Here is a 13,068-nt window from a genome sequence, read left to right as displayed (position 1 = left end):
AAACCCGTGACCAAGAAATTGACCAACTGTGTATAACATTCCATTCACGTGAATACTTCATATAAAAGTGGGAGATCACGAGGATCTCGTCTCTTTTCCCTTTTGCCTTTTTGCCTTTTCCCTTCTGCTTATGGCCGACATTGGGAGAGGACCTTGCTAGTCGTCCCTGCAAACTGAGGCCTAGTGACAGACTGAATCCAGCTCCGGTTGGCTGCAGAGTCCAATCCAGGACTTCGGGTGCCGGCTCTGCAGTTGCTGAGATTTTCAAGATTGGTTTTGTATATTTTGTATTATCTTCTCTATTCTTATTAGTAGCATTAGTAAAACATTGTTAATTTTTCCAACTCTCTTCTCTCTGTCCTTCTTTTCCTCCCGATTGCCTGTCCTGAGTGGGAAGGGGGGAGAGGGAGGGGCAAAAAGGGGGAAGTAGGGGGGAGAGGGGATTAACAATACATCTGCCAGGGCTTTATTGTCACCCTGCAATCTTAACCCTTGACAATCAGTAAAACATTTAGAAACAAAATCAAGATCTATTTTGTGATCTGTAGGCAAAGCTATATGGAAGATGTACCAGGGTAATTTCTTATACATGGTACATGGGCAAAGTGAATTATCACTAACAGTCCCAATTTTTCAATACAGTCACACATGAGATACTGGATAAGCAGTAGCTAAAACACGTTATTGTTAGCTATTTTATCAAGCTACCTCTTTTCTGATCTTCTCCGATTTACGGATGTCCTGCCGCATTGCATCAATTTTCTGCATGCTCATTTCCACCTCTTCTTCTTTGTCGCGAAGTTGCCGGGACAGCTTCTGCTTTTGGGCCCGCAGGTCTCCCATCCTCTCGCTGAGCTCAGAGAACTCCTGCACAGCCAGCTTCCTCTGCTGGTGGGCATCCCGCAGTTCTTTGGATTGTGTCTTTAATCTCTCTGAGGCTTCTACAAGTTGCTGGTTAAAATGAAAAATACAATAATTAAAAAAAAAAAAAAAAGCAATTGGAATTCCATATATCCTTTGCAAGAAGAAAGAAGAGGACCTACATAAGCATGACTTGAAAGATCAACCACGTCACAGAACTCTGAAATATTATTGCTAATACTTAATTTACAGAAAATGTTGTTGGGTCTTTTTTGCTTGTTTGTTTGTTTTCTGGGTAAGCTTCAAGAGTGCCTTTACTGTTTCAGGAGTCTTTCTTATAAATCTGACTACACAGGCCACCTCATGGCTAAATAACTTAATTTCAGGTTACCATTATGTACCTCCACAATAGTAATCATTTTTAAAGGCATGTTTTAGCAGATAGCATATTCAGGGGAGACATCAAATACACTGCACCAGCACTGAGACACTGCAGCAAATCTTGTGAAATTCTTCAGAAAACTGAGGAAGATTCCTTACAACAAACTAGGAAGCTCCAATATTTTAATTTGAAGTATAAAAGCTGCTTCCTTTACAGCAAGTCGTTAACAAAGATTAATAAGATGAAAATACAAATTGAATGTTCTACATAAAATCATTTGAGAGTAGGAAATGAAATAAGAACAAACAAGGAAAAGAGCAGAACTAGTCAACAGAATAAATGCGTACTGGCCAAAGGACTTCTAAACAATTCTGCCGTTAGTAGGAGTGTGGCAGGAGCATTCATTAACCTTCCCAAAGACACGTGTTCAAACAGGAGGAGCAGATTTACCTTCTCTGCTACTTACATGCTCTGGTAAATAACCCTTACCAGAAGAGACAGAAGAGAAACTGCTCAATTCTAGTGGACAAAAACCCAAGAGATTTTGGCCCATGGATTACTTTTGGGTCCATCCAAATGCCACATAAACAATTTTTCCAAAACTAGCTGTCTGTATTCAGATATCAAAATATTTTTTGATATTACTGGAAGTTGTATGTAGTATATGCATCCCACTATTTACTTTACTGCAAAATATTTTGATGACTCTAACTAAGATACTGTTACATTTTAGGAAGCAAACAAAGATGTAATTTACACAGCGGTAAATAAACTCATCAATTACATAAAAGTCATCCTCAGCCTTAAGCAATAATCAACCTTTTGGTATTACAAAGAGTAAGTGGGCTCAAGCTGGAGCAGTGATGTAGCTCTATTAACTAATTATATATCTCTCTATATATAGATATATATATATATTTTATATTTTTATATATATATATGCTTTTTGGTATCTACAGGACTGATGACTAGTCATAGGTCTGTGTATATTGAAACAGCTGAGAATTGTTAAACTAAAACCATCCATCTAGTGGATAAATAAGAAGCATGCTATTTCATAAAACTACTGTATCGCTAATGAAATCAACAGGTTCACTAACATCTCAGTATAGTTTTAAAATGCAGCATTTAAACCACTAAAATTTGCAATCCCAACAAAACTATTCTATAATTACTTTACATGACCATTTTTAAGTGTATCTATCTTTGGATCAATACCTTGTGGAGGTCCTCCTTTTCTTGACGCAGTACTCTGCACTGTTTTTCTAGTCCTTTCAACTTGTGTATAGAGTCTTCATGTTCTTGCCGAAAAGCCACTGCATCTGCAAGCTGTCCTTCCAGTTTACTTATATCTGTAGATTAATATATATTTAAGGTAACTGGTCCCAAATTTGCAGCAATAAAGCAAGTAACATTACTCAAGCAAACTGGCATCACTTTGCTTGGAAAATCAACATTTTTCATGTTTCCACCATTTTAGACTGTTTACAGTCATTTTGGGGCATTTACATCTCCAAATAATTTCAATTTTCTTAGTCTATTAAAGCAATCCTCCCAAAGACTATGATCACTTTAAGTGAAAAAGCCGTAGCACAGGGCTTTGCTTTGTTTTGGAGGAATGCAACCGCTAGCCCTTGAAAGCACTGAAATAAACCTGAGTTGTTCTGATTTCAGTTCTAGTAACTGGTCTCCTATATAGTTTTCATTGTATGACAAGCAAGGCTACACAGTCATAAGTGTGTCCAGCAAGACAGGAAAGGACTATTTATTTCCTACAGTAGGTAGGAACTAACAATCTGAGAAGGAAATACCATCTTGCACAAGGCGGGCTGGAGACCCAACTGCCTGTATTCCTGGCAGTATGTTCTCCTGGTAGTTCTCTCTTTACTCTCTAAGAAACTTAAACAAATTTGATTTGAAATTATCACCTTTAAGTGCAACAAACTAACAACCTTTACATATTTCTGCTCAGTCTTAGAGCTGGTAAGAAAATGAACTACCATTCTCCATGTGGTTTTACTTAAGACTGCCTTTAAACAAATCAATATGGAATTGCACAGGCAACAACTGCCTCACTCAAGTTCCACTGATTTCTGCGGCAGAACAGGATATTGGACCTATGTATTCAGCGATCCCAAGCACTGCCGTAACGATTAAAGTATTATTCTTTTTCTCACTTCAGCACAAACCTCCTTCCATCCTATACAAACCAACAGTGCTTCTTTTTAAACCAGACCATACTGCTAGTTTTTGTAATTAACAGGACACCATTGGCTGAAGAGCTAAATAGATCTGAACCATTTGCACAAGCAGCACCTTAATCTAGCTATTTTGACTCAAACCTAATTCCAGAATACACAAGAAGGATAATTTATTGTAGGAGGACTGAGCTGATTTTTGCAATGCATGCACCTACAAAAGGGGTATATTGCCAATATGCATGAAAAGAAAATCAGCATCAGCAACTCAGCATCTGAACTCACTTATGACATACTACAGGCACCTAAAAACCTCAGCCAAGTCATTAGGATTCAAAACTACCATTTCGTTAATCACTGATTCTCACCTAAAAATTAGATTCTAACAGGAGGTTTGTATGGATAAACTAGCATTTGTCAAGCAACAGATTTTCAGTGATATGGATGAGTCAGTCTTCTCTCAGGACAGATGCCAGTATTTGTTTTTCTGCAAAGCTCAGTGCTTCCTAATTAATGCATCATGAGACAGAAACACAAAGGGAGCTGGAGCTCAGAAATATTTAAATGCAAACTATTATTATACATTCCCCACCTATCCCCTTATGTTACTGAAGAGCAACCCATTTTCTCTTCACACTGTCTCCTACACCTGCCTCTAAGTAAAACCCCTGCAAAACAATACTCACCCCAAAAAGGAGGAGTAAGAGAACAGGATCTCCTGAGATTTTTAGGGATACAAACATCACAAAATATTTAACTCAACCCATCCGCATAATTCATTGTACTCAAGACTCCCCATGCTAGCATATGCTATGAGGCCAACCAAGTGGAAGAAAAATTTAAGTGCTCATCTGGAGAAAATAACATGCCTCTTAATATTAAATGAGACTTTAAATAACCCTTTGTTTTTTTTCAGCACCTCAAGAACATTAATTCTACTTATTATTGAAACACAGTACATAATGTTACTATCAGTAGCAAAATAAATTGCATTACTCTAATTACCATGCCAGAGGCTTACCTGTTAATTTGTTCTTCAACCGTTCAATTTCTTCATTTAATTTTTTAATCTCCTTATCACGGCTTGTATTTACTGAAACACACACTGGACCCTGGAGGTTCTGCATTGTCTGTGTCGATTCTTAAAACAGGAAAAGAAAGGAAAAGGTTGACAATAAAATACATTGCAATTCTTCCGAATGAGCAGAACTAAGAATCCAAAGAAATATAAACCACTAACCTTGCAGCTTTCTATTCAAATCCTGCTTTTCCTGCTCTAATTTCCGTATTTTCTTTTCATAGCCTTCTATTTGTGAAGTGTTCTTTAAGTCACGCTGTACATCCATATCTTTGGTTACAGTGTCAGACTGCATCGCACTCTTTAAAGTGCCTCTATCAGATAAAGAGCTGAAAACAAATACATAAGTTAGAACACTTTCATAAATATTCGCAGCAGTCTATAGCACTGACATGCTGGGATTTCAGCAAATACACACCTTACATTTAAAAGAACAATTAGTGCAGTAATTGTTACTGGTGAGACAACTGTCAGGGTAGATAAAGTTATTATTCCCTAGCTACTGTGTATGAGGCTGTAGAATTAAGATACCTGCATTCAGGACTTTTCTGATGCAGACATATACTCACCTTGCAAACTGTTTAAATGATTGAAAAAGTTAATTCTCTTATGCCAAAGGTTACTACAACCTGACAGTGAAATAAGCAGGTAAGTGTAACTGCACTGAGAGAGCTGAGAAACAAACCCAAAAGTAGAGTTTAAAGTGTGACAAAGATGGATTTAAGTTAAGCCACATGATTCACCTGAAAAGGATGAGTGTGTGTACTGTTTCTTTCTGAAACAGTATTGCATGGGGTAACAAACCCCAAAGGGAAATTAATGGAATAACAAACAGTGCTGAAAAACCTTAAGATCAGAGACAAGTATATGTTTGAGGGATCTCTGAAGTAAGGTGGAGGCCATTTCAAACAAGTGCAAAGTGAGGCACTTTGTCCATGCTCAGAACCATCTATGTTAATTTAACCTACCTGCAGGAGTTTGGAGCAATGAGCTAATCCTGGCAGACATGCAATACGGGTAAGACTTGCCCTCAGCCTCTCAATACAGGAACAGCAACTTTATACCCCATTGGAAGCAGCACATGTAGTCCCTTAAACTTCATTCATTTCAAATAGAAATATTAAAACCAAAAGCATCTCCTCTTGGTAAGCATGATCAAAATATGTTCAGACACTTGGGGAAAAAAAAGGATACATGTTTATCCACAGGTATACCTATGGATATCAACCTTTCTACATGTTTACAAAAATGAGATTTTCCTAGAATTAGCGGCATCTGGGAAATAAGTTTAATGAACAACATATCCTTTGCTTACCTATCAGTCGTGTATGTAAACCCAACGAATGGTAAATGCAATCCAGAAAAGCCTGAATGAGAACTTGGTGGCAACACTTCCTGCATGAAAACAACACGCATGAAAACCCGAAAGAGAACCCACACAGAGCTGAAGACATTTGATTTACCCTCAACAGTTAAAGAAAGACAGCTAACGGACGGGCTTCCCTCAGTGCATAACAACTGACAACTGGCAGTTGTGCTTCATTGTAGAGCCTGCCATTGTCCCTGGATGAACTTCATTTCAGATTAGGTCACATAATGTAATGACCTGAATCTAGGAGCCTCTTGAACCAGCACTTGAAAGGGCAGCATTTCAAAGCACAATGCAACCAATAAAAGAAAACTCAAAATTTCAAGCTCCTAATTAAAAGTGAGCTGGCACCAAAATGCATGCTGTTAGTTTTAGTATACTAGTTATGGTTAGATACATAATCAAAAAACATGCCAAAAGCTCTTCATTTCCTGCAATACAAGCTGATGAACAAATTACCACAGAAGCCCTCTGCTCCTCCTCACCTGACTTTGTAAACTACTACACAACAGAAATGGGAGGAGGGGAACACCTGTGTCCACACTCCAAAAACCAACCTCCTGGTTCCCAAGTGAGTGGAGAAGGAGCAGGGTGAGCTCTCTCCCCTGGACAGCTGGGACTGCATGGAGAATGTATGTGTATTTCTGAAGATACTTTTTTTTTTTCCCATTTTTGAAAGGGAATAAATCCCAATACTAGCATGTTGTAAGGGTAAACTAAAAAGGCAACTAAGGTTTTTTTTTCCCACCTAAATATGTTTTAACTTTGACTGACAGTCTAAGAGTAGTCCATTTTGGCAAGTGCTACCATTTAGAAAAATCATGATTTCCGATAACCCAAAATGCCAAAGAGATGAAAAACTTGAATTTTTCACATTTGAAATGACTTATTTTTCATCTCTTTCATTATTTATTTTGAAATAAGTTCTCAGTACTACCTTATAGTGCGGCAAGTTTGCATACTTGCATTAATAATAATTAAAAATAAAGACTCACTGGATTTCTTAATACATCATCATCTACATCAAAGTTTGAGGTGTCAGAAGGACTGCTGACTTCTGGAATGTAAGGTGCTTCTAGGTTTCGGATGTTATCCCAATTAAGTCCTTCAAAAAATGCATGAGACTTAAAATCCTCTATTCCATTCTGTCCCAGTCTACGCTCCCTACTGCAGATAAGTCGCTGAATAAGATCTTTTGCTTCTTCAGATACATCTGTAACGTGGGATGGAAACTGAAACCGTTCCTAGAAAACAAAACAAATACAGAAATTTTTAGAGAAGGAATCAATTCCATAACTTTCAACAGTAGTTTCAAAAAGAATGTGCTAAGTTACATCAATAAAACTGGAAATCAATAGTCAAATATTGTTCTAGTTCCAGCGAGCAGTGGCAGAGCACAATGCAATACATTCAGTGATAGACTTTTTGTCCTGAAATTGACTTCTAAGACAAGTAATCATTTCTCAACTTTTTACATACAGATCTGTTTGAAACTAACTCCAATTACAGTAACTCTATTAGGAAAAGCAAATTTTTTTTAAAAGACATAGAGGAATTTTGACACACTACAATATATTAAATATCATATAATAAAAGCAGACTCTCACTGGTATTCTTAGTCACAGATCCACTGATAGCCTGAAGATGTACTCCTTGAGATTTTATCTATTTCAACTCTTAAAAACCTACAATGGTAGTAAATTCTTTACAAAACATTATATTTAATGATGTATTTTCCTAATTTATAGTTTAAATAGCTCTTTTTCCTGCCAAAATATAATCTACATTTTACAAAGGTTTATAATATCACAAACGAACAGAAGATCTAAAAATTGTACTTATCACTAAACATCTGAAATTACTCTAGATAAAAATCAGGAAAAGTTTTCTGTATTTTAGCTTGCTAGTTCTACTACATAGTCAAGAAGGGGTTTTTTTTCCAATAAAGGACAATAGCATATACATATCTTTTTATAATACAACTTTTAAAGTTTAATAAAATAAGATCATTAGGGACCAGATCAGCGTAACTGAAATTAAACTTTAAAACTTCTGGCTACCTGAGTATGCACGTAAACACATCCTCCTGATACAGCTCTTGAAAGGACACTATAAACCGGTTTATTGTCACTAATGTTCGAAATGCATCCGGAAGCTCCAACTCTTCTCTACCACTTTGACCCTGGACATATCCCCAACTTCATGTTCTTCATGCAGGTCAAGTTCATGTTTTTCTACCACTTCCACTCTAGGCAACTCCCCCTGACCTCATGTACTTCATGCAGCTCATGCCTATACTGGTTGACTTGCCTATTCCCCTTTTTGTACTGTTATCAGTGTGACAGAAATGTGCACAGCTGTGTAAATAATGCATTAGTTCATTCCTCCTGCACAGGCCAGAGGAAACTTTCAATGGGCCTAACATGAGAGTTGGTTTTCATTTCGATTTCATGATGACTGCTTAGATTTTCCAACAGGAACAACATCAGCATTTAGAGAAAAATTTCAATTTGACAAAGAATTCAATTTCTGCAGTTCAGAGAAGCAAGCATTCCTAAAACCTGAACCAACAAAATGTAAACATGATGATTCTAAACCATCATGAAAAAGCAAAGAACTACCATCACTTCAATATCTTTAAGTGGCAAGTTTCTCTGTAAACATTATAATCTCAGTGAATACAGAAAGATTTAATACAGCTCTCACTTCATGATTCATAATCTTCCCATAGGTTTCCACTAATGATTCGGCATAAAAGGGTGTTTCGCCGTACAGCATTTCATACATGCAGACACCCAGTGACCACCAGTCACACTCAGGCCCGTATTTTCCCATTCCATCTTCCATCGCTTGCAGTATCTCAGGGGAGATGTAGTCAGGTGTACCCACTGCTACTGATGACTGTACCTTAAAAATAAAGCAAACACAATTCTTGTATATTTTTGGATTCTCTCAGCAACCTGCTCACTCACACATGACTATTTCTGACAATTAGAGACACCAGAACATGATTATTGGAAGGGACTTATAAAATCACAGCAACAAAATAACGAAAGTATTAAGAAAGTAACAACCACTGCAAAAATTAAGTTTCAGTCTACTTCTGCATAAAATCATTTGATACGTTTTATTCTGAACACAGTAGGAATCCAAAATAATCACAGTTATTGTCAACGGAGAAAGACTAGAGGACAATATATTTTGCCTTTCTGTCTGTTTATACCTTAAAATTGTAATTGGCTGCCAGAAAATGAAATGAAAAATGAATAAGTAGGGAGTTCAAGTCCTATGCCAAGTTTAATTTAAAGATCACAAAACAAGGTCCTCCTGTAAGCAGTATCCTATATTTATTATGTCAGAAATTGGTTTGATGCTCAGTGCATGATGTGCAACTGGATGCAATACCTGGGTAAGGTGGGGAATTGCCCTGCGCCCAAGTGTTAGGGAAGCTCTGACCACCAGGGCAGTGGCAGTGCAGCTCTAATCTCTGGGAATATGTTCTCATGTTTCACAGAGTTATAATGGCTCTTTCCAACCTGTTTTGCATTTTAGTGTGGTAAATCCTTGGCAGGCATTTTATGACTACAGGATGTCACCAACAACTGGGTTTGTGCTAAAATCGGTTGCATGTCATACCGTGGCAGCACTGGCACCCCTGGAAACAGCCTAAACTAGACAAAACAAACAAAAACATCACAGGTGATTTAGCTTTTAGGGGTGTATCCAATCTGGTGCACAAGACAGCCAATTACCATGATATTGCTGTTTCATTTGTAAAAAGCATATTAAAAAACCTGCTTACTCATTACAGAATCATAGAATCATTTAGGTTGGAAAGGACCTTTAAGATCATCGAGTCCAACCGTTAACCTAACACTGCTAAGTCCCCCTCTAAACCACATCCCTAAGTGCCGCATCTAAACGCCCTCTAAACCCCTCCAGGGATGGTGACTCCAGCACCTCCCTGGGCAGCCTGTTCCAATGCCTGACAACCCTTTTGATGAAGAAACTCCCTAACGTCCAGTCTAAAACTCCTCTGGTTCAACTTAAGGCCATTTCCTCCTTTCAGGCAGTTGCAGAGAGAGATAAGGTCTCCCCTCAGCCTGCTCCAGGCTAAACAGCCCCAGCTCCCTCAGCCGCTCCTCCTTGTGCACTCAATCCCCTCATGCAGATCACTGATAAAGATATTAAACAGAACTGGCCCCAGTACTGAGCCCTTGGGGAACACCACTTGTGACCAGTTGCCAACTGGATTTGACTCCATTCACCTGGCCATCTAGCCAGACTTTTACCCAGGAAAGCGAATGCCTGTCCAAGCCATGAGCTGCCAGTTTCTCCAGGACAATGGTGTCGAAGGCTTTACTAAACTCTGGGTACATAATATCCACAACCTTTCCCTCATCCACTAAGTGGATCATCTTGTCATAGAATGACATCAGGTTGGTCAAGCAGGATCTGCCTTTCATAAACCCATGTTGACTGGGCCTGTTCATATGGTTTTCTTGTATGTGCTGTGTGATGTCACTCAGGATGTTCTGCTCCATAACCTTCCCAGCACTGAGGTCAGACTGACAGACCTTTAGTTCCCCAGATCCTCCTTCTGGCTCTTCTCCTAGATGGGCATCACATTTGCCAACCTCGGGTCAACTGGGACTTCCCCAGTTGACCAGGATTGCTGATACGTGATGGAAAGTGGCTTGGTGAGCAACTCTGTCAGGTCCCTAAATACCCTTGGGTAAATCCCATCCAGTCCCACAGACCTGGGGAAAAGTCTCACCCTTTTCCTCATCCTTTATCACTATGTTTCCCACTGCATCCAATGAAGGATAGAGATTCTCTTTAGCCTTCCTTTTGTTGCTCATGTATTTATAGAAACATTTTTAACTGTCTCTTATGGCAGTAGTCAGATTAATTTCTAGATGGACTTAGTTATGTCCTCATTTTGGATGACATACTGCAAGCCTGTCATGGCTTCTAGGTTCCTGTTCACCTGTGATTCCAACGTATAAATAATATCAAATTCCTTTCCTTTTTTAACAAAGGGTCTTTGGACAGTTCATAAAAATCTCATGAGAACTCAAATAGCCAGTAGGAGAAAAGGTGAAAGACAGAAAAACATAGCAAAGGATAATTTTAAAAGGTAGCAGCCTTTAAAACGAGGAAATGAAGAGGTCAATTTTTTTTTTTTTAAAGTACACTGAGTTACACTCTTCCCTCAATTTTTAGCATGTCAATAAGCTTACAATCTATCAACTGCCTGATGCACATTGACAATGTCTGATAGCTTTAAGAGCAGCAACTCACTCAAAAGGTCCCACTACCAATGACCCAATTTCACTTCATACATACTGTGCCATCTTCACTCATTTTCAGACAGGATCCAAAGTCTGCCAGTCGTATGTGGCCGTTCATGTCCAAAAGAACATTATCAGGCTTTATGTCCCTGTTACAAGAGAAAGAGGTGAACAGGTTATATGTATAGTATTAGCTGTGCTTGCAAGGACTGACCTTGCATCAGAGTAACGATTTTATGTTGGATACCCACTGATGCAAACTCTTCTTATTGCACTACTTACGACCCTTTCCTCCTGCCCAACTTAAAACTTTGCCTGCAACACTGAAGCCCTGGATTACATCAGATTTTCAAGCTCATTGAAGTTGAGCTCTGAATAGTCAAATAACCAAGCAGAACAATTATAGTGAATCACACTGACTGTAACAGGCAGTTTAGCTCATCAACATACTTTAAAAATTACATGTATCACAATATATTTTTTTGAGACAAGAAAACTATAAGACAAAAGTCAATCATTTAATCTCATCGTTTTTGTCAAGACTTACAGCTAACTTTTAACTTCTTATCTAGGAAGCTTTTTTTACTGCTTCTCTCAATTTTGTCCAGCATTTCTGTTGGCCAGTATTTTTCATTTGCTATTCAAGACTTTCTACACGCTATTGCACAGGACATTTGCTGCTATGGATATCTAAAGACCTTTGCATCCCATGTACCTGCAGCAGTTCCTCTATACGCCACTGAATTCCCCCAGCTCTGGGATCAGGGCGATACCATTTCAACACGATCTGTAACATTAGAAAGTCTTCAATATCAAACTGTGTCCTTCCTATTCTTACGTATAAAACGATATACAGCATGCTAAGCTACTAAATGACATGGAACTGAGATTCCAATTTCATTCTATCTCATTACTTGATATTCTTTTTGATATCAGGAAGGTAGCTAAATAGGATTTACTGAAGAGCATGTTAGTTGAATCTAGTCCACCAATTAACTACATTTTATTTCACTACTTTGTACTCAAAGTCACACAAAGTACCAGTAAAAGGTCAATCATCCAGACGACTTAATATGACAGTCCTGATACATACTATGCTGTTACATATATTTTTTAATTAATAGTGTCAAAATATCCCAAATGGTTTTAAGAGCACCCAGACAATATGTTGGGAAGGTTGTGAGAAAGAAAGATAGACGAGCAAGTGCAGAGAGCAAAACCAACTCAGTTATGCACCAATTTTGCAGGCTAAAAAGGAGAACGTCCATGTCTCCCAAGGTAACGTATACCAGTCACCTTCCCTTTGGGCCAGCTCCCCACATGCTAGCATATCATCACACCATTTTAAAATAGTATCAGTTATCTGAGCTAGCAAAAAATATAACCAAACCAATGTGTTGATTTTTTATATCGTATTTATTCAAATAATACTATCTATTAATAACAAATAAAACCACGTGTGTTTTACTTTAAACCCACCAGTCTTATTGCACCATAAAATCCTGTATTTCTTTTAAAATGCCACTACATGTGCTCAAAAACTTAAAAATTGTACAATAGCTTCAGTTTAATTTTTAAGTAAGAGATTAGCACTACTAGGAACAAGGGAAAAAATATGCTCTAATAAACCTTGCTACATAGATGTGGAAGATGATAATGTCTGATTGTTAAGGTGCTGAATTCCACAGTTTCACATTTGAGGAGAATTAGGAGAAACCACAACAGGTTTAACAAAGGGTCCTCATATGTGTACAAATCCTGCCAATCTGATAAATTTTTCTAACACAAGATTGAATTAACACTTTTTAACCAAAGGCTAATGCTTTGAAATTAATTACTGACATTTCACTATTACTGCTGCTCATTAGCAGTATTAAGACAAAACT

The 13,068-nt window shown here is 38.0% G+C and overlaps 1 protein-coding gene across 9 annotated transcripts in view; it reads right to left on the bottom strand.

Annotated features, from left to right (window-relative positions):
• Positions 1 to 13,068, bottom strand: part of CDC42BPB (CDC42 binding protein kinase beta) — a 96,770-nt gene that overhangs the window by 32,304 nt on the left and 51,398 nt on the right. For all 9 annotated transcript variants that reach the window (XR_014184718.1, XM_082059454.1, XM_082059455.1 and 6 more), the window contains exons 6-13: positions 11,238 to 11,331; positions 8,595 to 8,795; positions 6,884 to 7,132; positions 5,835 to 5,914; positions 4,682 to 4,848; positions 4,463 to 4,582; positions 2,462 to 2,595; positions 709 to 951 (exon numbers count right to left, since the gene is read on the bottom strand). Coding sequence is in view for 8 of the 9 variants with exons in the window: in XM_082059454.1 (XP_081915580.1) it covers positions 709 to 951; positions 2,462 to 2,595; positions 4,463 to 4,582; positions 4,682 to 4,848; positions 5,835 to 5,914; positions 6,884 to 7,132; positions 8,595 to 8,795; positions 11,238 to 11,331 (1,288 nt within the window). In the remaining variant the exon portion in view is untranslated. The remainder of the gene's footprint in view (positions 1 to 708; positions 952 to 2,461; positions 2,596 to 4,462; positions 4,583 to 4,681; positions 4,849 to 5,834; positions 5,915 to 6,883; positions 7,133 to 8,594; positions 8,796 to 11,237; positions 11,332 to 13,068) is intronic.

This window comes from Streptopelia decaocto (genome assembly GCF_964273445.1).
Source record: "Streptopelia decaocto genome assembly, chromosome: 7".
Lineage (NCBI taxonomy): Eukaryota > Metazoa > Chordata > Aves > Columbiformes > Columbidae > Streptopelia > Streptopelia decaocto.
This window is presented reverse-complemented; position numbering and strand designations above follow the sequence as displayed.